This window comes from Mugil cephalus, chromosome 14 (genome assembly GCF_022458985.1).
Source record: "Mugil cephalus isolate CIBA_MC_2020 chromosome 14, CIBA_Mcephalus_1.1, whole genome shotgun sequence".
Taxonomy (NCBI): Eukaryota; Metazoa; Chordata; class Actinopteri; order Mugiliformes; family Mugilidae; genus Mugil; species Mugil cephalus.
Window position 1 is genome coordinate 4,969,795 of NC_061783.1, and position 26,422 is coordinate 4,996,216.

Genomic DNA, 26,422 nt, shown 5'->3' on the forward strand with positions numbered 1-26,422 from the left:
GCACCATAACATATCATATTCTTAGAGCAAGGACAAATGTGAAGAATTGATTTGAAGGCTCCAAAATGGGGATGCATTTGCATATGTGTCCCCATTAGCCTCACGTAAATGTCAAAATTGACCTTGTGGTTCAAATATTCACACGATGATCATAATATCAGATTATAATGAAGGGGACAGAAATGACAAGATGTCAGGCAATGTGGAAGAAATATCTAAAAATGCCTTCGGACCATCATCACTCATCTCTCCTTTGCCCGACAGCCTGTACACACTTTTACAAATCTAAAATAACATGACAGAGCGATTCTAATTCCACAGAAGAGAAGAGTAGCGGAGAGTAAAGCTCTCCATCTCCTTACATAATTGAACAGTGCGGTATAAGCGGTTGGCTGCTTGCTTTCCTCAAGGAAATTGTCATGTAATTGCCTCACAGAAATGCACAGTGGTTCCTCTCTCGGACAGATTAGAGCCAAACGCTGTGTTATAAATCGAAGCTAAGTGAATGAGCAGCAGCAGTCTTTAAGGTATTCCACTACTTTATCCTTTACCATCTCTCTGCTCGTCTCTCACCCCCTATGACCAGTCCAAAGCGAGAGTGGCAAACCTGCCACGAAGGAGACAGTGAGTTTTAGAGAGACATACAGGAAGAGACACGGTAAGAAAAAGGAAGGGGTTGATAAGGCTGGCAGTGAGGCCATGCAGACGTGGGTCACCAAAAGGATGCCAGGCAGGCAGGCAGGCGGCCCAGCGAATAGAAAAGCCTTCACGTGGAAGTCAACGTGACATATCCGACACACAGGAGCCTCAGGACGAAAGGAGGAGGGAGGAAGAAAGAATGTGAGACATGCAGGAGAAACAGAAGGAGAACAGAAATATGAATTACGGAGATGGTAAGTTACAGGAGCATCGATGATGTAAATTTGAAATCTGGGGCAATGTGGCATTTATCATCATTTACCAGCACATCTCAGATCTCTAGGTTTTCGCTGTTACCAAATCCCATGAAAAAGACCTAAACTGAAAACATGTCAGTCCATGACTCTCAGTCCTAATCCCAATAAATCGTGTAACCTTAACGTACATATGTCTGGTTTGTCCATACTTTTTGGCTGTAACAAGGTTCTCCAAGGCATGGAATGTGAAAATGAAACTCCTCTGCAAGCCTGGCCTACAGTGGACCCATTCTTTGCATAGGTTTGCAAAAATGTCCCTTCATCGAAGCACTATTCTTGTTTTAGTATGATCAAGTCATTTTTGATAAGAAATATACAGAATGCCATTTTATCCAAAGTAACTATTTTGAATTCATGTCAAAATAAAATGCTGTAAATCTTCACAGAGCTTCAGGCAAATCTTTCAAATAGTTTACTGATCTACCCCTAAAGACGGACTGTTCCACAGTCTCAAAGCCCAGGATGAAAATGCATAAAAATGAGTCACAGCAGGTCTTTGAACTCACTGTGCAACCAGGAGAGTTTGTTCTGACAACCTAACCCAAAATAACGTGCATTACATTAGTTAATAAGTTCATAGAAAAGTGGATGACCTATTCAAGCTGTTCCTACTTTGGATGACATTGAGTTTAAAGCAAAAGATCCCATATGGGGTTAAAAATTCACGTTCAAAGAACTGATTTGGTATAGTTAATGTCAAGCTATGTTGAGATTTGTCAGTAAGCATTTTGTGTCTTTTTCAGATAAATTTCATGCCATTTAATCACAATGATGGACAGCCTAGCATTGTCCTTAGCCCCAAACCTAACCATCTTCTAATGATGACATTTCAATTTTTAAATATCATGTAGCTAAATGTGTTTCTTATGATTTCTATTCTGATGACGAATAATGAACAACATATTCTTAAGGAGATTTAAGAATGAATCGAACCCTACAACAGATCCTTGAGGAACTCCTCAGCTCGTCAAGGAACTTGCTACTTTGATTGTCCCCGCCAGAAATGAAGGATCTTTGCTCTAAAGACCTCAGACATGTTGTGATAGATAAACAGATCTTTCGGGAGGGCTCTGGCAGTTTCCTGACAGAGGAAAATACTCTGCTTAAAACATTTAGTCGGTGACTGTAGAGGAGATTGACAGCAAGTGATTCAGCCTTTCTTGTTGTGTAATTTCTAAGTATCCCGCTGAGCACCAACCCAACATCAGGGGAGTTAAGTAAGTATAACCAAAATATCATTTATTCCCCCGTCCTTGATGTATGGAAAAGAGCAACGATGGTGGTGTACGGGGGCTATAAATTAGGTCGTCTTATTTAATTGCCTGTCGGGCATCTTTTTGTCAATTGGCTTATTGCTTCCACTGGCTCCGAGCTTGACAGTGCCTTCATTCTTTGTCTAGGGATAGATCACAAGGCTACAAACACACACATCACACCAACCCTCACACACATTCACACACACAACACTTATGACATCACCCAAGCAGCGATGGGGCGGAGACTGGCAGCGTAAGCCTGGCATGGACACACACACAGCAGGACAGCGCAACTCCTAGCTCTAGATAAGCTCTCTGTCAGACAGCTCAGCTTGGCATCACTCTCTCCCAACAAGATGAAACGAGCGTTAGAACTGACCTCGTTCTCACAGAGACCAAGTCACAACATTTTGTGCTGCCACCTCTGCAATTTGCCGTATTTGGCCTTTTCTTAAAGTCCAACTCTGTCCTATTGGACAGAGTTGTCTTGTGCTGAGATGAAAGGGACAATCATTCCGTACCCCTGAATCTTTCAGCAGTCCCTCATTAATTGGTTATCTTCAGCAGCAGAATCGGAGGCAGGACTGCCCCCGTCCCTGAACCATCTCATCAATAATTTCTCTGCACAGTAATAGGTCAGTGAGTTCAATATCAGCCATTGTCTGTAAACTTTTTTCTTTATAGATCTCTATTGACCATAGTATATTGCACATAACTATAAACAGTAAGCATTTTCTGCCACAGTTGGACTCTTATTGTGGTGCCATCTCTATGTAACACACAACATAACATAGTCACACGCTGAAGCACAGCTTGTATTAGAGAAAAACAAATCTGTATCAACACATTTGACCTCGCTGAGTCACCACTCTGAGTGGACCATTAAAGTGACGCTCCTCGCTCTGACTCACAGTATATTACTACTTTGTAGAGGGGAGTCATATTAGAATAATCACAATCTGACAACATACAATTGTACTGAGAGGATATTCATGTGCTCATGTACAGCTACTGAACTGAAGGTATTCTGCATCACCAGGCAGACAGAAGGAGAACATGCAAACTCCACCCAGAAAGGCCCGAGCTGCACTCAAACACGGACCTTCTAGCTGGGAGACATCAGTGATCACCACCAAGCCACTGTGCTGGCCAAAAGAAAAGAGTATGACATACAATAATTAATGTCTATAAAGCTTGAAACTTCAATGAACAATTTTGTGAGCTGTGGCTCTATTGCACAAATCAGGTGTTTGGTATAAAAACTTACCTTAGGCCCTATATCAAGCTAACGCAGAAGGCCCAAAAACTGCAGTTCCTCAAATGGCCAACAGAGTCTGGCTCTAAAAGTGAGGGATTTCTAGCTAAAATGCTCAAGCTACATTAGGAATATACATGTAAGGGGATATAAAATGCTCACTACAGCTAGTTTGGCATCTGCCATTGATTGCTGTATGAATACATGGCTGAAACTCTTCTGTCTATCATCACACGAGGCCTGTCCAATTGTTTGATTGCCCCAAGCAGATCTTTTCCAGTGCGTAATCAGTTCCTGGGAGAGCGGCTTCAGGCAGGATTTCCAAGTTGGTTTGGCTTCCAAGTAAGCATTATATTGTATAGGGTGGTGTGATAAGCTAAGCTACCTGTAAAGAGGCATGAGCAGTTGCAAGTGCAAGCTCAGTGAAGAGACTTTGAAGAGACTTTACTGTACTGGACAGTCGGACATAATACACCAGCACAAACTGGACGGAGCTTTACATGCAGACATCTGGCTTGCATGAGCAGATATTGCTCTGATAATATCCAGATAACACTAATCGCCCAGATTGAGATTATCACTTACTTGGAAAACCCCCATATCCCAGACTAATCTAACGGTGTTCAGCCCGTCCGAGTTTTGGCCAATGGTTAAGAATTTGATACATGTTATAGCACCTTTCTTTGAGCCACTGTGTGTTATAAATCAATAATAAGCATCATTCTACTAAACTAATTGCATCACGCAGGACAGAAATTAGATTTGCAGTTCTCTATTACATCCCCACTGACATCCAGTGTTTGCTGCAGCCTGTAGCAGAGCTTCTCTGCAGGTTTTCTTTGTCAGTCCCCCCTGTGATTTCCCTCACCACCTCAGCTCCCTCCATCCTTCTCATCCCTTTGTCTGGCTCGCCTTCTTTCTCTGTCCCGGGGCTGACATCACTGTCCCGGAGGAGTCCTGTGATGGTAACAAGCTCTGATTCAGCACATAGTAGTCCCGTCTGCGCCTCCACCCTGCATCTCTTTGCAGTCAGCAGTTGGTCCCTATCTATGCTGCATCACATTCATGTTTCTTTTTATCCCCCTTGCCTTCCACCCTTCAACACGCCTGCCCCCATGACCCCTTCCCCGCGGCCTTAAACTCCGGGGCTCAGACTGCTTTTACAGTGCTGAAAAGAAGCTCTCCCGTGTGGGCTCTTATTTTACCATCGACTATGCTGAGGACAACTACAGTACATTACTGGAAACACTGGGGCTACACTGAAATGAAATATTTATCTGAAGTCTGAATGTGGAGGAGAACATCAAAGTTTTACCTTCTAATTTTGTTTCGCTACCTGTGTCCCAGTCAGGGCATATGAGACTCACATGCAACCAAGAAATCCTTTTAGAGAAGAGATTTTAAAGAGTTCCTGAGAAGCAGTGTTAAATTGTGAGCAGCTAGTCACACGTTAAATGCTTCATATAATTCATAAACAACTGCTAGAGGCACATGTTATTTTGACTATGGTAACACAACTTTACCACACTAACCAGAGTGACTTCATTAGGATGACAATATAGGTATGTTACATAATAAAAAACACAGTTACTTAACTGGTATCAAACTGCTCTTAATATCTAAATTAGATTAATATGATGCATAAAAATATTACATGGTCTTAATCTTTAATAAACTACACATTTAGTTAACATGTAGAAAAACATGTTTCCTTGCTTTCCTTCCCCATACGTTGCAGTATTTAAAGGGAGATCTGCTGTTGATACATTAATACATGAGCATCAGATGGACTGAATTAAAATTACGAAAAAAAATACTCTTCATACCCTTCGTTGTTCTAGTCTTTATGCTAAGATATGCTAATCAGATCCATATCCATATTTAATGCACTGGCACAGTTGTGATATCGGCCATATCTTTCCATGAAAAATATGAAAAAAGTAAACTAATTTCTTGATCCAGTTGTGTACAGTTTCCTAGATGTAATGTAGGCAGGAAAAGAACTAACAAAGAGAAACATTCATTGACATTGAAGTCATGGGATTAAAGTCTGTGAACGTTCTCAATAATCCAGGTCATGGTATGTTCAAGAAAACAGGCTGAAACAAGGGCAACTGGGCTTGTAGGGTTTCTGGAAGACACTCATCCAAGTTGTTCTTTGCTCTAAAAGACTGATGCTTAGTTGGGATTTAATAGGAAAAATTTCTGTGGGTGGCGCCCATCAGAAATTCACGTGACTAGGGTCTGAAATGACCAGAGTAGGAGGAATATGTTACGATCATGTTTTCTTTACACAATGTATATTACTCTAACAACCCAGATAGCACCACCACTTAAATCCAGTTGCCCTATATATATATATACATTTTTTAAAGGCAAAAAAATAATAATTTCTTATATACATTTGATCTTGTCAATTGCCTAGAGGCTCTACTGTTACAGTAGGATCAATATCTCACACATTATAGTGTTCATGATGGTAGGTTGTGAGTTGTTGTATCACTGTCCATCACTTCTTACTGACTAACACTCAGTGGCTATGTTAAAGCCAAGTTGTGAATGTCTGCTTTAGGAACTTGCTGATGAGGCAAAAGCAATGTAACGCCATTATCCTCCGCTAGCATGCATTATTAATCCAGCCATTTAAAGCAAATATTGGATTGCCATCTTTGTTTTGCTCCTCCGCTTATAACAACTCATTATCACTTAACTTTATTTAAAAAGGGACAGTGTACAGTTCAAACATGAATATTGATTTGATGCACTGTACCAGATTATATCTTAAAGCTAATTCGCATCTGCTGTCCCTAACAGGACTGAGAAACCCTTGTGCAAAGACCTAAAACTGTTGTTCTTTCTAGGCTAGTGGAACAAACGGGGTGATCCGTCTAAGCCCTGCCACTGCTTGCAGCTTCAGCAGGTGTGAGTCCCATCTGTTGGGCCTCATTAGGGAGAAACCCCAAAACAAGTGTATTGTGTGCAGACCGAGGCAACAAAACAGTGGGAGGTCAAGGTCTACACGGAGAGGCTTGTTAGGCTTTAGATTAGTAAGAGCAATGTGGAGACCAAAGAATTAGAGAATAGAACTGCAAATGATCTAGGGCTGTGAATGGGGCTGGGTGTGGATTTTTAAAGGGGTAATCATTTGATATTTAGGCTGGTAGGTGCAAGCACTTCTAAAAGCCATTCATAGTTTCTACTTTTATCATTTATGTTCTTTATGTACTATGACCTTAAAGACCCAACATGAGTCTGAGTGGATTGGTTGGCTACAATGCCCCAACAATATTTTACAAGTCCAGTGGGGAGGGTCTTTGTCAGGAAAGGTGACCAAGAACCCTGTAGTTACTCTAACAGAACTGCAGGAGTCCTCGGCAGAGATTGGAGAGGCCACAAGTATGACCATCTTGGCAGCTCTTTATCAATCAGGGCTTGATTGGTGTGCATAGACAACACACCAAGTCCCATCACATGTCATTGACATAAATGACACACCAAAGCTGTTGGAGCACTGTATATAAACAATTCCATGATATCAAGTGAAGACATTTCTTTCCTTCCATGACACATAGACACAAACACGTGCTTTAATATCAAACAGGATGGACTTGTGAAATCTGATCCACCCAAAAAGTTATAAATAGGGTTACAATCGATTCAGAAGTGCCTGGGAGCTGACTAGCAAGAGGAGCAGTCAACTCAATACAGATATTTTAAAGGCCTTCCAATGATCGCCATGTTGATGTTTATAATCCATTTGCTTTACTTTGTGGTCTTGCAGAAAGTTTCTTATTTAACACACTTTGAACTAAAACATGTTCTTGGGTATTTTTGGAAGGATTATTTGAGTTGTTCAAAAATAAGTGACAAAAATTCAAAGGAGGCCGTTTCATGCATTGTAGCATTATGTCTGCAGATCAGAACACAACCTCTCAGTATCCTCAGGTGGCTAGCTGTGTGCCTTGGCTCTTTTTGCCTTGTTTATGAATTAGCTGGGAGGGGTCCATGAAGCCTGCCCAACTTTTTGTCACAGAAATTGTCATTCCCAAGAGTCATTCCCTTGGGAACTGATTATGAACCAACAAATATCAACTGGGCCAACTTAATCATTTGGTGAGCTTTATGCAGGTGGTTGCAGGACTCTGGTTCCGCTGAACCATGCCACATAAATAAATCTATGTAAATAAATGTAGTGTTGCACCAGACTATTTGGTTTAATCTTCAAAAAACAGCAGTCCCTGTCTAAATTAGCCAAACAAGACCTGAACTCTTTAAGCACATGTGATTGAATAGGCACACCTAACTCATCCAAAGAGAAAATGAACTTTTCTTTTCATACGTATATTTACATATGTAAAACAGACAGTTTACCGATCAACAGGAGTCGATAAAGAATAAAATATCCTATGGCATAACAAGAATTGATCCATGCATGTAAATAATCAATTGTCCCAGTCTATTTTACAGTTTCCATTTGTTTTAGCTGTCTTATCTGTCAGAATCTGAAGCGAGGAATGGAAAAACCAGTCGCAACAGGCATAGGAGGAACAAGAGACAACAGAACTTTAATGCCTGTATATCAAAAGGAAAAGGCACTGCAACAATAAGTCAGGGGAATTTAAACAACAGAAGGACCAAGACTGTACAGAAACAGAAATTCAAAGAAAGAAACAGCAGCTAAGCAGGTGCATGGAGGAAATCTGGGCGGATGAACTGACAAGTAACAAAAGAAAAGACGGGGCTTTATACTGTACACACACAGCCTGATGGGGTAACAAGGGAGAGGTGAAATCAAAGAGGGGAGGAGGCTCACAGGTGAGAGCAATCATACAGGAGGAGAAAGAAAAATGGCCGGAAGGACAACTAACTATAAAACAGGAAAAAGAAAGTCCATAACTCAATACCATGAGTCACAGACCACACACAATACCATACATTAGCAGCTGTAAAGCAAAAGGATTTACTTTACCCTACGGTGATATAAAAATAAATTCCCATTGATTGCTGACTGAGAGACAAAGCTAGCATCTACTTGATGAATGCATTTAGCAGCTAAAAACCTAGATCCCTCACTCAGAAACTGGTGGAGATCAAATCAGAACTAAAGGTAAACCCTCACTGAATGTGTCCCATTTTTCCTGTCATATCTAGACTAAGACACCTTTACGGTAAATGAACAATAACTTGGTCAAAGATACTTGATAAGGAATCAATTCTGAGACCTGGTGAAAAATGACCTCTACCAGAAAATTACTCTAATTCACACAGTGACAATGTATCACGTTTGTTTTTGCACCGCATGCTGGGCTTCCCTCCAGGAAGAGTCATTATCGTCCTTGTGGCTCAGGTCTGTTGTGTGGTGACGATCCTATTTGTTCACTGAGGGATCGCAGCTTAATGACACTTTTCAAATACGGATCTTTTGCTTGTACCATACTGTTCCCTCTTGTTGAAACTGGCATTTTTTTCATTGTTGTCTGGAATGCCGTACGTAAAAAGAGATTTGTATCATATCTGTCTGTATCTGTGTTTGTCATCTGTGATATGATACAGGCACAACGGTATTAATGTGAGGCGGTCATGTTTAGTGGAGAGAATTGATCCAGACCTTTGATTGGCCTGACATATTGTTGCAGAGGTATAATCAGTTCCCAATAGAGTGACTCCTGTCCAAAAATTTACCACAAACATTTTGCCTTGGTATTGACTTTCACGTTGCAAAAAAAAACCATTACATTATCAATGTCAGTGCCTTTTGTGGTCTGTGTGTGTGTGTGTATGTTCTCTCCCGTTTACAGTGCCATTTTTTACCCTCTTGTTTTGAACTGAACAACACAACACATTCCTACTGTGCTGTGCGAAGCCATCACTCAGGCCCACACTTATGCACGCGCAGAGCACACACATGCCGAGCGAATGGGTGGGGGCAGGGATGCTGAAACCACTTGGAGACAGCCTGCAGCCTCCAAATGAGGAGAGCAGTATTATGTAACCCGCAGTTACATAAAAGTTATCGCTGCACTTAAACATGACTGCACTGTAGATGTAATGGCATTGTAACGGCAGACGTACTGTATCATCTTGCGTGTATATTTAGCTTTTGTGTTCCTTCTTAATCAGACTAGCCAGAGCGTTGAATTGTCTGCTGCGTCTTGTCAGCATTAGTGACATCCAGGAAATGTCACTGCTTTTGTCGTTCCACTTGAACTGGTGGTATCAGTTGGATGCGTGCATTTACTGCACAGTACCTGTAAACATTCCCACTTAGTCTTTGCATGCCGAGAGACAAATGTCGCGCATACCGGTCTTCCTATCTGGACAGTTACGGCACAAACATCGAGGACTCACCGCCCTCTATTCCCTGATCTGCTCACTATTGGATCCCATCGTCTCAGTGCAGGGGTAGGATGGGGGAGGCAGGAAGACGTGGGGTGGTGGCCCGCACCGTGTTTGTGTGGACTAAAAAAATAAAAAATAAAAATGGGTCAGGCTTCCAACTCTAGCCACAGCACACACACCAGCATGGCTGAGTGCTTCTGAAAGGAGGGTCCCACTCCTCCGTCGTCTTCGGAAGAAATGTTCCTGTGGATCAGCTGCTGCCTCGGCCCAGTAGGAGCTGCGTAGGTTATTAATAACCCCCCGTGTCCCCCCATCACGCAGCCACTTGTCCTCTCTTTTCTCACAGAGCTTTTAAATCTCCATGCGGTTAACCCCAGGCAATGCTGGGCAGCATCCGCCTTTATCCCAACATTTTCCAATGTTTTCCACAACGCATGACACTCATTTCTTGAGAGATAGCATGAATAAATTAGATCTAGTCTCATTTGCCAGCACGAAGTGAATTGGACTCAGAGAAGAGCGATGAGCGAACAGATTTTACCCTTCTATGACCAAACTGGACCCTGAATGATTTCTGCCTGGACCTGGAAGAAAATGTTTGTTTCAGAAAGAAAACCAGGCAAAAGATGCAAATGAGTAGGTTGCCTAATTCAAAGCAATGACCTGAATGCCGAAATTGGCTTATTTTCATGTCAGCTGTGAGGCTGAATGCATGAAACGATAATGAGAAAACGCAGACATAAACAAAGTCTAAACGGATAGCCTCCCCAGACAAGATCAAATCCTCTCCTACACACACACACAGAGAGACGCCCATGTGCAGATTTTGGCTGGTGTTGCTGCCACTGGGCTGTGCAGACAGACACTCCGCCTGTGCCTCTCCCCCCACCACCCCACCCCACCCCCGGCCCTCCCCATCTCTCTGTCTCGCATTCGCCCCATCTTTGTCCTGCGAAGCACCGCCGATCCAGTCGGAGGGGGAGACTGATGCTGGCAGGCCGTGAACACCATCTGCTGCTCTTCACTGAAACCGGCCAGTGCGGCCACACTCGGCTGACAGAGCACACAGGGCGCCACAGGCTCTTATTGATAAGTGAAGAATACAGCAGGGTGGCGGGGTGACACCCATCATGACAGCGCTGTAGTCAACGGCAGTAGGTGCTATTAACAGAAATGTCAGACTGAGCCACATTTGCAAAGTCACTGCGTCTCTGTCGAAGTCTAAAAAAGTGTTGCACCCAGTGTTACATGCTTTCTGGCTGTTGTTTTAGAACTGGAGCAGAAGCTAGCATTTGAATGTCTAAGATGCTAACTCCCACAACATGATTTTTGTCTTAAGTGCTGGAACTGGTCTGTTGAACTTTTGGGGAAAACCTTTCTTGTTGCAAGAAGCAGAATGGGTGTCTTCAGACCCCTCTCCTGTGAACCCAGCCCCCAATTTGGGTTCTAAATTAAATTATGTAAATGCTCTTGTTCATTCCTATTATCAGTAACTTGTACTCTCATCCGTATCATATTTAGATGCCATATGTACATTTCAATCATATGTATGCGTCATCTTGTTCCTCCTCCTTGACGTTGTATCAATAAAACTGAACTGAGGTGCATTGTATCGAACCGTTCATTACCGCTGCCTCTGGTATTGTTTAAGAGATTTAGGCATTCACGTTGACACTACACAAATAATAATAAAGCTCACCAGTACACAAAATAACATTACATTTTGTTGTATGCATGCTTTCAAAAGATGGGACTACTGCCTGCTGTCTCTCATCTATACAATAAATATTGCACTAAAGCTAGATAGCTTAGCTCAGAATAAAAACTGGAAAACATCTGATACAACTGTAGGATATCGGAAGCATTTGAAGCATTTGAAGCCCTTGAGTTTGTTGCTTATTGTGCATAAATGGATGTACAGTATTTGTGTTTTTCTCCATCATATATTTCCATTCCATCATTCTGTACGTCTGGCACGGCAGAGGACATGGAAGATTATATCTTTCATTGCATATATGGACATTTAGTTCAAGGGTTTTTCTTGTAATTTTTTAATATGACTGAGGAAAATGTTGTTTTTTTCCAACAGCCTCATGTTTTCATCACCTTTGCCTAGCCCACAAGTTAGCTTGCTGAACTGCTGGCCTCTGCTGTTTCTGTATGCACGTAATAGATACCAATACATACTAAAGTACCTGAAACATACAAAAAAAATGAAATAAAAACACCAACTGTAGAATATAATGAAGGTTTGGACCAATATTGTTAAATGGACCTTGAGCCTAATTAATAAAGCCTATCTATTTATTGTTTGTTCTGTTCTATTTTGTCACTTTCGCTCAGTAAAACCAGCATATAGTTACAGTATTATATTGCTGAACTTTGCGCAGAGGTTTTAAAGTTCAATAGCAGCTTTAATTTTTTCAAATTTCCCTCCCAGACCCAGGGCGTTTGTGCCACTAACCCCTGAAGCCTGGCTGGTCTGTTGGTGACAGTGCTACTGTAGAATGTGAGACTGAATCAGGCTGTCTGTAACCATCGGCTTCTTCTAGAGGTGAGGATGGAGAGGGTGGTCCATGTGCGTCCTATACACAGTATGAACTGAATACTCATCACATTCAAACTTCACAAACTGATAGAACCTTCAACATTAATACAAATCACTGGCCCACATCGGCTCGAGATGAAGTGACATCCACATGGCAACAGTAAAAATAGATCTAACTCCAGGCCCTGTGGTTACAAATACTTCCAGCACCGCATCACGCTGACTGAACAAAAGCTCATCAGCCCTTCCTGTCGTCAAAATAACGTTCAGCTAAAAATAGATTAAAATCAAATAGTCTGAGTAAGGTCAACTGAAGCTGAGTTCATTCCAAGCATTTACATAATGCCTGGCAGTTTTATTGGAGACACTGTGGAACACGAGCTAGAAAGATTCAGAGTCATCATGTACAGCCTATTGTTCGATGCTAAATTGAATCTGAATAACTAAATTAGGTAGCGATAGTTCTATGGGGGAAACAGCACTGATAATTAATTGCATTAAACAAAACAGAGCATTTTAACTTTAACCAATTAGAGGGATCCGGAGATGATTACTGAACTGATTACTTTCTCAAAATGAAAGGCAGGAATAATTCCTGGAACTGGAAAAAGCTGAAAAATATGACTCTTTTAATAAAGTTTCTGTGTGTTTTTTTTTTCTTCTGGTATGTGTCAGCTCAGACCTAGCAAGATAGCAGCATCGCCATCCTTCTTATCCATCAGAGAGTATCATGCATCTAAATGTAGCATTCATCTCGGCAGTCATCCTTTGCCTCTTGCAGGGGTCAGAGGTCACTGTCAGGGCTGGAACCATAGATGTCCCTTGGGCTTTCCTCTTGTTTTGACATGATATTGATATCTGTGTCTCTCCAGACAATGTTAAAATATAAAACTCCTAAAGTCCCGACAGATACAGAAGCTTTTTATGAAAACGGTCTTGAAAAAACAATGAATCCTTTTTTGTCTAATAGGTGACCCTGAAATTGCGATGTCTTCACAAAAATGTAAGAAATACTAAGTTGAAAATTCTACTTTTCTCTCATTGAAAATTCACAAATCAATAAATTTGCAGATATTTAGTTTAACTACTAGACACGAAGATTTCTTAAAATAAATGTGAAATATTCAAGCTTTAAAAATAAATTTAATATCAATGAAGGTATAAAAGGCCTAAGTTAACTGGGTGGAGTCATGGATAACTATGAGAGGAAGCTGACCCTAAAAACACACAATACAGTTGTGTTTACTGAAACCTTATTTTTAATAAATCGCTACAGACTTTTGCTTCACACTATTTGTTCTACGTGTCGAAAGTAAACGGCAAATTTCCTTATTTTGACGAGTTGGTGAAATTCATTGTCTACAGGTTAAGTCTCAGTAAAAACTACAATTCCCAGAGGCGCCTAAGGGAGAGGGGAGTCAGCCAATGAGTGGCAGCAAACGTCGTGACGGAACTCGCTTTGGACCATTTATGTGAGCGCTCGGTACGCTCGAGCAGAGGGCTCGCGGTGAAGCGTGTGAGAGAAGATCTCAGCATCCGCAGCTGGTTGAAGGTGGGTGTGACTGGCAGCATCTCTCCAAACGAAAAAGTCACTGGGAGTTGTATAGTTTTTGTCGTCGCCTGTAAGTAGGAACGTGTCTTTGATGAAGACGAATTCATTATTTTATCGGAGTAAGCGTTTTTTCACAGTATGTTCAAATTTCCTTAGTGTTTTTGTGGGTGTGTGTTTTTGCGAATGCCGCCTTCTGTGTAACCGTAGCACGTGAGGTAAACAGACGCCAGGTAGGATATTGGTGTCTACCTTCGACTTCGTGTTGAATTGGCATTCGTTTGTTGTCGATTTATCGGCGAAATGAGGCAGAAGCGGCGGTTGTTGCGTCTCTTTATGGCGGCTGCTTGGCGGGCTGTTAGCCTATTGTGTGGTGGTGGGAGACACTGGCACAGTTGGCACCGACAGAGAGACAGACGAGGGGTAGACTGGGTGGACTCATTTCGTGCTCCTGAGATCGCTGGGCTGCACAAACGTTTTCTTATTGGCCCATTAACGGCGCCACTGGGTGAGAAAAGCTTCGTTATTCGACCTTTTTTTTTTTTCTTTCTTTTTTTTTGGAGGGGGGTGGAAATAACCTGCCGCCAGCCCCCAGCCCCCCTTTGTTTGCAGCTTCTCGCCGCGTTGCTGTCAAAGGCGCCTTTGTTTGATGCTGTTCGTTAAACCCAGTGGCAACAGAAGGAGCCTCACAGAAAACTACGTTTAAACCGAGGAGTTGTATTGTCACTGCTGCCACCGTGGACGTGTCTTGGACCCAGTCAACAGTTGAATAACATGTCCAACCGTGGGTGTCAGCTCGGTATGCCAAGGTGTGGGCTTCCACCAAACCTGACTCTAATTATATCCACACGAGTTTTAATACTCGTGAGAATATTACATTTATGTAGCCCGCTGCTGAAGTTAATCATTTTGGGAGGGGTCTTTTGACACAAAAGCCCGGCTGATTTTGGTGATCGTTTGTGACTCACGTTAACCATTTGACCATGGCATGACAGCTGTTGGTGTTGCCTCCCATTTCAGTAGATGACAACTTTGCTGAAGGTTAGTATTGCTTATAGAGTACCCGATCCATGTCTTAGAGCTCGCCATGTTTATTCGGTCGTCTCTTACACCACCCTCCCCCTTCCTCCTGCGGCTCGAACACATGGCGCAAGGAACAGGTGCTCCCTGATGATCATTTTTCCCCAGAGATGCTCATTGCGTACTAATCTGATTTCGGATGGTGACTATTGGCTGCATGTTAGGCCGAGTCCAGGCCCCGTCTGCACCTGGCACTGCCCGCCTACCCACCCAGACTAGTCTTTTGTTTCAGCTAAATGTGACTTCTTTCATTAACAATTTACACGGTAGTGGGTAGGCCTTTCCCTGGGTAGAAAGTCCTTTCCCTTGTCTCTTTTTGTCTGTCGAAGCGCCTTGGTTGCTTGGAGATTAATCTGAATGTCACTGCTGCTACAAGTTAGAAGATAAACAATGGAGCGCGTGTGTGTGCGCGCGCAACATGAAGACACTGGATGCCAGTGCCGTTTTGTGTGGATTGATGGGCGGTGGTTGGTTGCAGTCCTGAAAGCTGCCACTGAGTGTCGCCATCAAGACTTTTTTTTTTAATTTATTTTACTAGGCAGGTTGATGGTGGAAATTAACCACTAGGGGTCACCAACTACACAGCCATCAACTGATTTCTTAAGAGACCAAATCTTGGTCACAACTAAGCGGCCTTCTCTTGCATTTCCTCCTACAGGTGAACTGACCTGCAGTACACTCAAGATGGCAGAAGCTGAAGGTGAGTTTTGTTAAATTAAAAAGGTGTACATTATTGCAGAATAATCCTTTGGTGTACCTTACTGTTAACCCTTTCCCTCTCTTTTGTTCTCAGATATCCAGGTCAAGGAGCTTGACAAGCGAGCTTCTGGCCAGGCCTTCGAGGTCATCCTGGCGGCTCCTGCCCCTGATGCCAAGAGTGAGTTCCCCCTGTCTCCTCCCAAAAAGAAGGATGTCTCACTGGAGGAGATTCAGAGGAAGCTGGATGCTGCAGAGGAGAGGCGCAAGGTGAAAAACATATTCCATGTGACAAACTCCAAGCCTGAGCAGTTGCTGAAACAAATACTTTTTGAAATATTTATATCCATGGGTTGTCAAACTCTAAAACATCCTAATCTGTCACTCTGCTTAAAAAAAAAAAATCTATATATTTTTTTTTCTCTTCAGAACCATGAAGCCGAGGTTCTGAAGCACTTAGCTGAGAAGCGTGAGCATGAAAAGGAAGTGCAACAGAAAGCTATGGAGGAGAACAACAACTTCAGCAAGATGGCAGAGGAGAAGCTCAATCAGAAGATGGAAGCCAACAAAGAGAACCGCACAGCAATCATGGCAGCGATGAATGAGAAGTTCAAGGAGAAGGTCTGTGGTTTCTGTTGGTGATAAATGTATGTGCTTAACACATTGTGTAGCTGAGACATGAACCGTTTCCTGTTTGTTAACAGGACAAGAAGTTGGAAGAGGTCCGGAAGAACAAGGAAACCAAAGACCCCAACTCGGAAGAAGGCGCTTCGGAAGACTGAAGGTTGCAACCGGGGGATTGTATAGGGTTTTTTACGTATCCAAAGATTGATTTATTTTTTGTTCAGCCAGTATTTTTGTTGTGTTCACTACCCACATTTTTGAAATACAAGTTCCACTTTGTGAATTTTTCAATTCTCCCGCTATAAGTGTACTTGCGCTGGTTTTACATGTGGATTGTTTCCACCCTTGTTGAGTCTAATCCATCCGATATGTAGCTTGTCTGTGCAGCTTTTGCCCTTTTTTTGAAAATGAGCAGCGTGTACTTATCCTTTTTGAGGAAGCATGTTTCTATGCATAGGTCTTTTATTCCTACCTATTTCATAGTGCGTTTTGAAATGTTCTGTGAACCACACTTGTTCTCGGCACTTCACCGTATACTTAAAGAAAATTAAAAAAAAAAAAAAAATAATAAAGTAGCACAAAGTTTGATCAAGGCGTCGGCTGTTATACATGCAGTTGTTTAGTGCAGCTTTGCTACTCAGATTCTGTTAGTTTGCGCCTGCAGGTCATGTTCTGTGCCGCTGCTGATTCTTTGCTTTTGTAAAAATATGGGGTTGTCTTCAAAGCACATGACTTCTTGCTGTATAGCTGTGAATTAACATGCCAGACTTGGAAATGGATTCCATCTTGGAACATCACTGAACCGGGGTCTACACATGGAATGCAGAAGAGCAATACACTTTGGCATCTCAATAGATACAGTGGCTAGTTGACTTGAACTGTTGTACTAAAAACAAATAAAAAAAATCTAAACACACTGTTGAAACTGTCCTATATGTGGTGCAACAGGACAACAATGCGTGCACTTGACATAGGAGGCCACCATATTTCTATAGCGATGTTTTGAGTGAAGGTGCTCTTACATGTCCTTTCCAGTTAATTGGGTACATGAAAATGAATGCATCATCAACAGTTGTGTATAATATTTTGGCTTTATGAGGGTTGGTTACAGTATTCAGTATTAACAGTACTTTCTTTTGGCAACTTAATTTTAGGTACACTTGGCTAAATAGACATTTTAGTGTTCAATTCAGTCTAGTTTAACTGAACCACAAACACCCAAAATGATAATCCAGTTGAATAACCACCCTCGTGATACTGTTTCACCATCAGCTGAACGTTTTAACAGTCACGATTTTAACATTTACACTAGTGTACCTAATGTTATGGCAATAGAGTGTGTATTGCTCTGTAGTGGGTCCAGTGGACAAAACTGGTCACTATTTTGATGACATATTCAGTGTAGCCTATATGTGATGATAATACTGCTTTATATCGTCCAGCTGTTTAAAATAGTCCACTCTTTAAGCTAATATACATACATCTATACAGCATTTGCATGCATTACATCATGTCTTTCTCCAGCTTTGCTCAAAAGGCAGTCTTTGTCTCCCTCTGCTGGTGATGTGATTACTTTTTATTGAATATGAGGAGAGGAGAGCAACAAGTTACATCAGATTTTGTTGATGTTGTCAAAAGTTTCAGCTCTAGTTTATCCTTATCATTGAGGTTGTGAAAAGATGCTAAATTACGTAAATTCTAATGGGACGGAGAAAATGTTATGAGAGAGGAGCTGTTATCAGGAAGGAGTCGGCTGGAAATCTACTTTGACGCTTGACCCTGATTCTGGATGAAAAGAAACACTCCAGCAGATGTGAAAAAACTACTCCGATCATTTCATTTTAAAAAAAAAAAGAAGAAGATACAATGCAGCACTTTGCTTTGTAACTCCATTATGTGTCAATGAAAACAAAATCCTGCCTTTAAATCTGAAAGTACAGCAATATTGTTACTCTAAGCAGTGTGAAGTGCAGTGTGAGTGGTGGGTCATTATGACTGATCCATTCATGGATAAGAAATATTTACATTCTCTGTACCAAGCTTCAGTAACTAAACCAGCCACTGTTAAATAAGTAAAATTGACTGAATAAACACAATGTTTAGGTGGTGTTAGTGGAGGGTACTGATTTTTGGAAAAACTAATATTATAGGAAAGAATAACACAATAAATAGGTGCAGACACACTATATTGCCTAAAGTTTTCATTCAGGACAGGACTTGTTTGGCCCGTATTCTTCTCTCACTGGTCTGCTCATCAGAGTCCAGGTCCACTTTATGGAAGTGGTTGACTCTAATGTTCATTAAGTAGAGGGTCCCTGCTTAATTAACATTAGATTACCTACTGTATGTGTATTTTATTAAACATGACCTAGTGTGATTTATATTCCAATAATACACAGGTTCAAATATATATATATATATATATATATGTTGTTGTTGTTGTTGTTGAAACATGTGCAATAGTAGGGTGGCCGAGCAAAACACCTGTAAACATAAACATACCTAACTGGTATATAACTGACATATAGAGAAAATAAATCAAAGCGATCCATTTTGGCCTCATGGGAGCGAGCTTCACTGTTAGCCTCTCATCTTCTAATCTTGCAGCATGCCTTTGGGATTTCACCTGGGGACTGAATAGTCTCTTGGCCAATACGCAATATGCGACCTCGTGATTGGCTCAGCAGCGACAGGGGCGGGGCCCACTGTGTACATGAGGCTTAGATTGACAGATCTTGGCCAGTGTGTAAAACCGTTGAGACAGCTCCTGTATCGCTGAATGAGTGAAGTGCTGACTGAAAGAGGTCTTCTGCCTCCATTTATCCCTTTACTAAAATATGTTGGATTCAGGTTAATTTAAATTTAAATTAATTATTTAAATTTAAATTTAAATAATTTATTCTAATTTAAATTAGTGGGGGACATTTTTTTTTAAATACATAAAAAATGTCTAATCAACCAAAGATTTTGCGACCCCCCCTGCAGTACTTCCGTGGACCCATAGGTGTCTCAGACCCCCTGTTAAAGACCTATGCACTAAACCATTTAACCTTACAATTCACACGATTCTTGTAACTTCCAACTTTCCCTCCACAGACTGTGAGGAAAATGGATTAGAAATCAAGTTATTCATCTCACTCAAGCTAACGCCGTCATAGCTGAACTTCTTCTCCCTCCTCCCACTCTGGCACCAGCAGCACCTCTGACCAATGACCAGCGGCCTGAGGGCTGACTGGATTTAGCCCAAATGATGTCATTGAGTGAATGACGGGGGCATAACATGACACCTGTCGATCACTTCCAAGAATTAAATGAATGTAAGTGGACGGTGGTTGTGTTGTAATTAAAAAAAAAAAAATAAAATAGTTGGTGTTTGTAATGACACCTACAAATATAGTAACAACACTAAGCTCATTTACATTTTCACTCAAGAAATACTTTTGTCCCCATTTTTGGATTCTCAAATGTCCTTCCTGTGTATTGCACATAAAGTGGCTATATGACCATAATTGGATTTGGACAGCCATGTTACAGGGTGTTGTATCAGCCAACAGATTCTGAAGGACCCCCAAAAGAGATAACAATGTCAGTAAATCTCTCCTAAAATGTTGATATTTTGACTTTTTCACTCAGTGGTACGTGATGTACAACCATGATGTGTCTTTCTGGATAACGCTAATAACACATTTATGTGAAATATGACATTGATGTGTTGAGGATTAAGCTAATGTTTTACACAATAGACCCAGTTAGTGCCCGATTATAAAAGAAAAATAGTTGTTTTGTCCTTCCTGGGTAACGATATGTCCTTCCTGGATAACAAAGGTATTCTGTTACCCAGGACATGTCCTCTGTTAGAGAGACTGGACATGTTAATCAATTCAGTAGCTGTAGGTTTTTAGACATTGATTTGATGTTGTACTGTTGTTCTTTCATTATTGTTAATAGCAGCTGATTTAGATTTTTTTTTTTTTTCACTTTTAAAATCCTTATACGTCTTTGACCCATATATATATATTGTAAGTGGACGGTGGTTGTGTTGTAATAAGATATATATATATTTTCCAATTCACAAAAGTGCTATTTTTATTTTCATGGGGACAGCCCATGAACTGTCTCTCTTTATCACTCTCTCTGTGATTCCATCAATCCAGCAGACCACAGGATAGAAGGACCTTATCTTCCTCAGCAGACTAGTTGCGGTGAAGCTAATTCTGTGTATGTACTGCTGTAGCGTGTGTCATCTACAGCAATGAAACACACACTGATCAGGCATAAAATTTTGACCACCTTCCTAATATTGTGTAACTTCTGTAAATGAAGTTCATGGCAACACGTACGCAGACATAAACACTGAGTCAGGGTAGGTTTATTCTGTGGTAGTGGAGAGATGTTTGCCGCTGTTAGTGATTCCCTTAATACACCACTGGGAGGCAATGTTGTCCTTTACTTCTTCTCTGACTTTCGACACTGTCCTTCTCTTCTCCCTCGGCAGCATGCAATATAAGGAGTATGAAATCAAAAAGATTTCAGAAAGATTAAATTCATTTTGTTTATTCATTTTTAATGCCTACTTTGCCCGAAGGCCACATCAGAAAAGTGTCCAAGCTCATGATTAATGATTAATTGAGTGGGTGACTGAAGGACTCTCTAATATTAGGGTCACACCGTATTTGCGCCACTCAGAGGATAATCCTAAACCCTGGATTTTGTTTCAGAGGTCAACAATTAATATTCATGCTTAGTTATAGTTCATTCATATCAAGTTCAATATTCTTACAGTTGTTAAGCTTTGAGCTAAACTGAATATGGAAGCTTTTGCAGGTATTGAGGTCCTGAGCAAGACGTTGAACCTCTGGTTGTCGCCTACTGCGCCTAAATGAGAAGATGCGTCACTGTGACTGTAAAACGCTTTGAGTATCAAAAAGTAGAAAAGTTCTGCAGAATACAAGACCATTGCCATTAAATTTCAACCGTATGGTGGTGGTGGATGAAGAGTCTGGAAAGTCAGTCGGAATAATCCTCTTAGAAGCACGATGCAGGTACAAAATTGTACAAAAAACCGTCCAACGGTTGGATATTTCGGTGTGCAGCAAAGCGACGGCCCAGCCTACCCACAGATGCTCTGACATGATCGTTTGTTTCTGCAAAAATAATTCCGTCCATGTAATGCACATACACACACCAAAAAATATACACAGCAGCGTCACTAGAAACACTCGAGATCAAGACTAAAGCTTCTCCCAGACAGCCGCTCCTTCCGGTTAATCTGACAGCAGTTTACCGCGTATCACGTCAAAATAAGAAACCTGCTCACTTCTTCGTTAAAACTTCACCACCGCAACCCTTCTGCATCCCTCTCAACGCAGGAGGAATCTGAACGAAAGCACGCACATTGTCAGATAGACGTACACAACATTATAACATTATAATGCACCTGCGTGTAAAATGTCCCTACCAGTCAGGACGAGCTTCAGTGCAAAGAGACGTGTATTCATACTTTATGGATACCGACACACACAAATGCACTTTGAAAAAGTAGTCTGAAGTCAAGATCCAGACATCAACAGTAGACTACTAGTAGGGAGATTTGGGTCACTCCAAACAGGTTTTTGCACAGAGGACGAGATAACCAGGAAGCTCACAGGACACTACAGTTCTTATTCTTCATTTATAATATTTATCTTTTGCACTGACGGTAGAGCTGTACCTCAATTTTGTTGTGCAATGTATATCGTTATATGTTTCCATGCAATGACAATAAAGACTCTAATCTAATCTAATCTAATCTAACTTCACGTACTGCCCAGGTTTGTGTTGGATGTAAACCCGACGACTTCATCAAGCACAAGTTTAGTTTTATGGCAGGTAGTCTGTCTGGAATCACTCTGTCGGATACTGACTGATTATGCGCTGGCAAAGATCTGCAGCACCAATTGAATTGTTTTTGTGGTGATGAACAGAAGAGTAAGAGTGACACAGTTGTGCGCGTCATCTGAGTGACATAGAGTTGAATTTGTTTCACAACGAAATGGCTCTGATTGGTTGGAGGACTATCCAATTTGTGGTCCAATTTGGTATCTGCATTCACGACTCTGCGAGGATTAATCAGTATGTGACTGAATACCTGCAAAGACAAATAAAACAGTCTATTTCAGACTGGAAGGTACCCATATCTGAAAGGGACAATTCTTTACTTTAACAGCTTGATGAAGCAGCAATGTTACAGATTGTGTCCGAAAAGGGTTTAGCCCTCTTGTTGTCTTCCCGTTTACTATGCACCTGTCCTCCCAGGTCAGTTTGACCTTGCTTATAAAGCATGATGAATATATTTTTTTTTTATTTCACTAGTTTCCAAGACATTTACATACATTGTACATTTACTTTTGTAATTTATGGTATGATACACCTAATTTACAAAAAAGTACAATTTGTTTTAGGGTACAAAATAGTGAATATTTTCACTATGCTTATGATCAGAGAAGTATACTGATCCATTATTACTATTACTGATCCTTATTGTGTGTGTGTGTGTGTGTGTGTGTGTGTGTGTGTGTGTGTGTGTGTGTGTGTGTGTGTGTGTGTGATGGACAGTCCACTGGTCTCTAATAGGGGCTCCTGTAATCCGTTTAAAGCTGTACTCTCTGGTGACCTGCAACATCAGTAATAAACAACAAATCATTCAGATTAATTCTTTCTTCACACAAGAATGCAATACACTGACTTGAACGAATAGCAATAGATATTACATGGAAAAAGTGCAGCACCTTGTCGATGTTGTTGTTCTTGTTATAATCAAGGATGATCTGGGGCTTGTTGTCCTCTATGGAGCTACTTAAAACAGTGTCCCAATGCAGAGTGCTCATGAGAAGCACATTTTTTTCTCTTTGAGGCTGTGGGAGACAAGAAAATGCGTCATTTTCTGTCTGGGAGTGAAGTGTGAAATTCTCAGAGGATGCTGTATGTGTACACTGTGTTGCCAAAAGTATTGACTCACCTGCCTTTACACGCATATGAACTTAAGTGACACCCCATTCATATTACGGTTTAATACGACGTCTCCACCCTTTGCAGCTATAACAGCTTCACCTCTACTGGGAAGGCTTTCCACAAGGTTTAGGAGTGTGTTTATGGAAATTCTTGACCATTCTTCCAGAAGCACATTTGTGAGGTCAGACACCGAATGTCTGGCTCACAGTCTTCATCTAGTAAATCCTAAAGGTGCTCTATCGGAAACAGACCAGTCAAGTTCTTCCACACCATGTCTTTATGGACCTTGCTTTGTGCACTGGTGCACAGTTATGTTGGAAGAGGAAAGGATTCATCCCCAACAGGTTCCTACAAAGTTGGGAGCATGTAATTGTCCAAAATCTCTTGGTATGTTGAAGCATTCAGAGTTTCTTTCACTGGAACTAAGGGGCCAAGCCCAGCTCCTGAAAAACAACCCCACACCATAATCCTTTCACTGCTCTAGAGTCCAGTGGTGTTGTGTTTTATAACTGCATCCCACACTTTACATCTAATTTGGTGATGTTTAGTTTGGATGCAGCTGCTTGTCCACGGAAACCCATTCCATGAAGCTCTCTACACACGGTTCTTGAGCTAATCTGAAGGCCATATGAAGTCTGGAGGTCTGTAGCAATTGTCTCTGTAGGAAGTTGTTGACCTCTGTGCAATATGAGCCTCAGCATCTGCTGACACCCCTCCGTCATTTTACATGGCTTGACACTTCAATCACTTCCAGTTTGTTATAAAACCACTGACAGTTGACTGTGGAATATTTAGTAGTGAAGAAATTTCACGATTAAACTTCTATCACAGTAAAACGCTGGAATACAATGAGCTCCTTAAAGTGACCCATTCTTTCACAAATGTTTGTAGAAGTTAAATTGACCCAGGAAGACAACAGGTGTTTTGAAACATTTTTTTTTAACATGTTTAAAACACACATCATTTAACTAATATGGTCACAATTAATTGCACTCGTAAGGAGCATAGTAGGGGTCCATCCATGTCATTGTTAGGCATGGAAGAAAGACAAAGTTATGACAGTTTGAAATCAAGTCAAATTGGCCTGACCACAAGGGTTAAACAACTTCCTTTCACCAAAATGTGGATATGAAAGAGGAAAGTAACTTTACCTCTCTCTGTGCCCATAAATCACAGGAGAACACCATCAAAAACCCCTGGGATGGTTTCAGAACTGCTGTCTCAACTCCATGAGCTTACTTATATACTATTTTAGAGCTTAAGAGTTCCTGTCAAACCAGTCAAAGCGGCTGCTCTTGGTCCGTTGCAGAAAGTACCTGGCTGGACACATGCTGCGTGTAAAGTAGCTACCAATCAAGGTGTCAATCAAGGCGTCACCACGGAGCAATTTGGACTGACCACTTTAAAACAACAAAGGGGGAACCATAAAAGAAATATCACGGCTGCGAGAGGTTCACGTCGGAGAGCTCATTCTCCACGGTTCATTCGTTCTGCTTTCCTCGCACAGAAGAGAGTAATTAGCGGAGGAAAGAAAATTATTGAGCTTCGACAGCGTTGGAAAGAGGACGAATGTGTGGGTTAAAAAGTGAAACACACCATTAACGTCTCCGAGTGTGGATGTTTAACAGCACTGCTCCGCTTTTCACAATGCCCCGTAATAACCGTTTGTGATCCAACTTTGTTACCTCAGCAGGAGCGACCCAGGACCACCTGCTGCATGACAGCTCAATAAAGGCCTGTGTGCAAGAGAGCTCTGATTACTGCTACGCACAGCATGAGCGGGCTGCTCTTAATGTTAAATACACACATAACTGCACAAAGTTTGTGTTAAACCAGCTTTAATTGGCACAACACTGCGGGTCCACACTTGATTTTCCTCATGTGAAAGCAGTGCTGACAGTAGATGAGTTACTGCTTGTTGAACTGAAGAGACCTAGTCACGTGCGTTCACTGTAATCAAGTCTGGTTTTACTTTGCTTGTCCTCACTAATAACCAGCGTTGGGGGTAAGGCGCTACAAAAGTGACGCGTTACCGTAACATATTACGTTTAGGCAGTAACTGAGTAATACTAATATATCAACATATAATATAATCAACAGAAGAAGAGGAAGACGGCAGGATGGCAACAACTGAAGTGGTTATACTTGCACTATATTGAATTTGTCACAGAAACGGATAAGAACCTCACGGCAAGATGCACTGTATTTGCTGGTTAGAGGCCAAGGGAACTGTCTACAGCTAAAAATAATACAAGTAACCCGAAGAAACACCTGGAGTTAGAGGCTAAACGACCTCTTGCTACCAAACAGACGGAAGATGATGGCGCGAGCAAATCTAAACAAGGAAAGTTGTATTTCTCCAGACCAGAGGTGAAGATGTTTGACCCAGGATAAGTGTGGAGGATGGGGGCTGAGTGTGTCGTGGAGGATGCACTGCCTCTTTCTACAGTTGAGTCGCCGGCGTTTCAAAAGCTTGTCAGCAAAATCCCTGTTCGATCAAGTGACAAGGTAAAAACAAATCTCTAATGATATAACGTTAGTCCTATTGTTAAGGTATAAACACATTTCCACAGATAGTTCATTTAAAATGAGACGCTACAGCTGGTGTTAGAGGTGATGCAACAATTAAAAATTATTTTAATTTGTTAAGTCAGTTGTGTTTGCAGAGGGATTTTCATGTTTGTTATTGTCACATCATCTCAGAATACTTTAACAGTAACAATAATACATCTCCATGTTTTACAGTACTCATAAGTGAGACTGTGGGTGATAATGAACAAAGCTCTAACTAAGAAAAAATATGGATAGAAATATGTACAGTTATGAGTAACTAGAGATTTGTGTCTCAGTGTCTGAGGAAAAATCATTCACGGAAGACAACCTTCAAAACCATGCACTGTAAATTGCAGTTCTTATACTTGTAGTAGATTAAAAGAATAAGGTGAAAATATTAAAAGGACTATTCACCATGACAAAATATTTCCTTCATTTTGAAATGCCTTGTCCAAGTAACTAAAAAGTAACAAGTAACTTATTACTCTACAGAGAAGGTAATATTGTAAAGAAACTTATTACTTTCAAATGCAAGTAACTTGTAATATGAAGTATATTACATTTTGGAAGTAACTT

General features: G+C 41.2%; 1 protein-coding gene across 2 annotated transcripts; it reads left to right on the forward strand.

Moving 5' to 3' along the window:
• The first annotated feature begins 13,795 nt into the window (after positions 1–13,795).
• stmn1a (stathmin 1a) lies at positions 13,796–17,219 on the forward strand. Of its 2 annotated transcripts, none has more exons than XM_047605605.1 (5): positions 13,796–13,906; positions 15,642–15,683; positions 15,777–15,949; positions 16,109–16,300; positions 16,384–17,219. In XM_047605605.1, the coding sequence occupies exons 2-5, from the start codon at positions 15,668–15,670 to the stop codon at positions 16,459–16,461; spliced, it is 459 nt and encodes a 152-aa protein (XP_047461561.1). In that variant the 5' UTR covers positions 13,796–13,906; positions 15,642–15,667; the 3' UTR covers positions 16,462–17,219. The 2 variants fall into 2 exon arrangements, with proteins under 2 accessions (XP_047461561.1, XP_047461562.1); XM_047605606.1 differs by having other exon boundaries at positions 13,864–13,976.
• Positions 17,220–26,422: the final 9,203 nt, after the last annotated feature.

Bases quoted from the DNA above. Each gene is read 5' to 3' on its own strand.
- stmn1a (XM_047605605.1), top strand. The intron at 15,950-16,108 runs GTGAAAAACATA...TTTTCTCTTCAG, and splicing joins CTGCAGAGGAGAGGCGCAAG to AACCATGAAGCCGAGGTTCT. The intron at 16,301-16,383 runs GTCTGTGGTTTC...GTTTGTTAACAG, and splicing joins ATGAGAAGTTCAAGGAGAAG to GACAAGAAGTTGGAAGAGGT.